General features: G+C 39.9%; 1 protein-coding gene across 1 annotated transcript in view; it reads left to right on the top strand.

The window, feature by feature from the left end:
* CBL (Cbl proto-oncogene) overlaps window positions 1-3,407 on the top strand; it is an 81,485-nt gene that overhangs the window by 36,185 nt on the left and 41,893 nt on the right. Inside the window, exon 3 of the mRNA XM_013007276.2 lies at window positions 780-926. Within this exon, the coding sequence (XP_012862730.1) occupies window positions 780-926 (147 nt within the window). The remainder of the gene's footprint in view (window positions 1-779; window positions 927-3,407) is intronic.

Here is a 3,407-nt window from a genome sequence, read left to right as displayed (position 1 = left end):
TACTCCCCTTCCTTCACAATGATACGATTTTTTTGTTCTAGAAATTTTATTACATTGTTTGAATGTAAACATTTTCTTTGGTAAAACAAAAGAACGGTCGTTCATTTTTCTGTTAAAACTTACCTCCTAGAGGTCCTGGTGTAGGGAAAATGTTATTAGGTCTGGACATTAGAGAATTCTTTGTAGTAAGATTCTGAATGTGTTATATATAATGGATGTTATCCAGAGTAGTATATGCAATGCAAGAAATAACACATTTGCTTTTCTAAAATTTCCTTTCTTTTGTGGGAGGGGGGCTTTATAGCCGTGCACAAGGTCTTATATTTTATTTGTTGACCTCTATAAAAGTAAATTTGTTTCTGCTGGCTTCTGCCCAGTTAACGGGCCTACTTCAGTTAAGATGAAAAACTTGAAAACACGGCGCTCGCTGTTAACATGTTGTATATTTGTTATCAGGAGCACCTGTTGGAGCGTAAGGCAGGGCATGGATTCAGTGAGTGCAGTCCCCTGTGTTAGTCTGCGTCTTCCATATGGTGGCAGAGCAAAGCGATTTCCCGTGCTCTGCTTAGAACCAAGGCACTGCCCGAGAGTGGCTTTCCTCTCATCCTCCCTAGTTCTACAGATCATTGAGCATTGCTTGTCAGAAAGTGTATGTGAAGACATTCTTAGGAAGTGCATTCTCATGTTCCTATTAGTTGAGTACCTTGTGTGGTGAATCGAGTGTATTTAAAATAAAAACAGTCCTATTTATTTAATCACTGCACTTGTGACATTTGTAGGCGAAACTTAACCAAACTGTCGCTGATCTTCAGCCACATGCTGGCAGAACTGAAAGGGATCTTTCCAAGTGGACTTTTTCAAGGAGACACATTTCGGATTACGAAAGCAGATGCTGCTGAATTTTGGAGGAAAGCTTTTGGAGAAAAGTAAGTCTCTGCAATAAATTGGAACTATGAAAAGCCAAAGCATGTGTTATGGGGTGTTTTGTTTGTTTGTTTCTATTTTTACTAATATTTAAAACGTGGGAAACCATAGCGGCAAACGATGAACATGTGTACACCCACACCTCCTCAGCTTTGGGAAATAGTAACCTTTTTTTTTTTTGCCCTCATTTTTTCATTTTCATTAAAGAAATAAAGCTGTGCATATTCCATTGAAACCTATGTTCTTGAATTAAATTCCCTCTCCATTTGTTTTGTTCATAGATGTTTACATTTGAAATTCTTTGTATTCACAAACAGTGCTGGGGTATCAGTGTGATAGCTGCCTTCCTCTGCCCTTGCAGAAGCATTTCTCCTTACCTGCCTAGGAGTGGAATTGCTGAGCTTCACATCTTCTGCTGTGCTACATGCCTATTTGCTTTCCCAAGTGGTTACACCAGTTTCTTTTCTTTTTAAATAGTTTTACTGGCGTGTAATTCATCTATCATATAATTTAATCAATCATTGTGCAGTCATCACTAGAATAATTTCAGAACATTTTCTTTCTTCTCGTGCTCGTTGGGAGCTCCCCCAGTGTACACTTGTATAAGTAGTGTTCCAGTAGCTCCACAGTTTGGCCAACATTAGTAATATGAATTGGTACCATATTTTGCTTTATATTTTACATTCTCTGACGATAGGGGAAGGTGAGTACTTTTTACATTTATGATCAATACAAAGTCTTATTCTGGCTTACATTTTGCTGTTCTTTGTCCATTTTCTCAATGAGCTTTTTTTCTTTTTCCTATTGGAAGAGTTTGCATATGACCTAGATCAGTGGTTCTCAACCTTCCTAATGCTGCAACCCTTTCATACAGTTCCTGATGTTGTGGTGACACCCCCAATCATAAAATTATTTTCGTTTCTACTTCATCACTGTCATTTTACTACTGTTATGAATCAGGAGATCCCTGTGAAAGGTTCTTTCGACCCCCAAAGGGGTTGCGACCCACAGGTTGAGAACCGCTGTTCTAGATACTAGTTCTCCATTAGTTACATACATTACAACTATCTTCTCCTGCTTTATGCCTTTTCTTTCCGCTTTGTTATGCTGTACCCATCTTTAAAACAGACTTAATAGTGAAGCTTACGTTTTAAGTATTCATGAAAATATTCTTACAAATTTTGGTTGAAAGACCTGAAAAGGCAGAAGGCAGTAAAACTTTTATTTTGACTATATAGATGCTTAGATCTCTCTCTAAAACTCATCAAACCAAACTCCCCGCCGTTGAATCGATTCCAGCTCCCAGCAACCGGCAGGACCGGGCAGAACTGCCTCAGCGGATTCGTTAGGGGAGCAGGAAGCGGTAGCTCTCTCCTTTCTCACTGTTGGCCTCCCATTTATCAGTCCAGCTCTTAACTCACAGTGCCACCCCTAGGGCTCCTTCAGTCCCTCTCTACAGGCCGTCCTTATTTCAAAGAAAAAACAAAATTAGAGAATTGTCTAATTATAAAATAATGCATAATTGGCAAATTAAAAAGCCTACTTGAAGAAAACTGAGATGTGTTTAAATTTGTTGCTTTAACTTAGTAACTAATTATATTAGAAATGACTTAAAGATGTTAGTCTATTTTCAAGCAGACTATTTAAAATCTCAAGAAATTGAAATTCCATAGTATCCCTTACTAGCCTTATTTGGTGTTTAATTACTCTTATGTTAAACTTCTCCTGTACTGTTTTTTAGTTTTACAAACTCACTGCCATCGGGTAGATAACTACTCATAATGATCCTCTAGGACAGCGGTTCTCAACCTGTGGGTCTCGACCCCCTGAGGGTGTCAAATGACCCTTTCACAGAGGTCGCGTGATTCATAACAGTAGCAAAATGACAGTGATGAAGTAGCAAAGAAAATAATGTTATGGTTGGGGGTCACCACCACATGAGGAGCTGCATGAAATGGTGGTGGCATTAGGAAGGCTCTTGGACAAAGTAGGACTGCTCCTTAGAATTCCCGCGGCTGTAAATCTTTATGGGAGTAAGTAGACAGCACTCTTGTCTCCCTCAGAGCCCCATCCATATCTCTTGGAGCAGCTGGTGAATTGTCCTCAGTGTCTTAGACTGGGTTCTCTAAACCACTGCCATTAGTCATTTCTGACTCTAGTACAGAGTAGAACTGCCCTTTGGTTTTTCGAGGCTGTAAATATTTATGGGCATGGACAGCTTCATCTTTCTCCAGTGATAGGTTCTAACTACTGGCCTTGAAGTTAGCAGCCCAAAGTGTAACCCAAAGCCACCAGGACTGGGTTCTCTAGAGAAGCAAACACAGAACCCTCACTCTCACACGTCCCAAATGCTTCATTTCATTTACCTCTCCAGGCGTCTCTGCCTTCTCCTTCGGGCGTGTTGTAAGAGTTTAAGAATACAACAGCATTAGTGAGGAAGTAGGCATTGGGCCCACCCAGTGGCAGTAGGTTTTGTTGTTGTT

This window comes from Echinops telfairi, unplaced genomic scaffold (genome assembly GCF_000313985.2).
Source record: "Echinops telfairi isolate 266 unplaced genomic scaffold, ASM31398v2 ScPeMD7_7463;HRSCAF=8501, whole genome shotgun sequence".
NCBI lineage: Eukaryota > Metazoa > Chordata > Mammalia > Afrosoricida > Tenrecidae > Echinops > Echinops telfairi.
The sequence above is the reverse complement of the archived record's forward strand: the minus strand, read 5'-3'. Positions and strand labels throughout refer to the sequence as shown.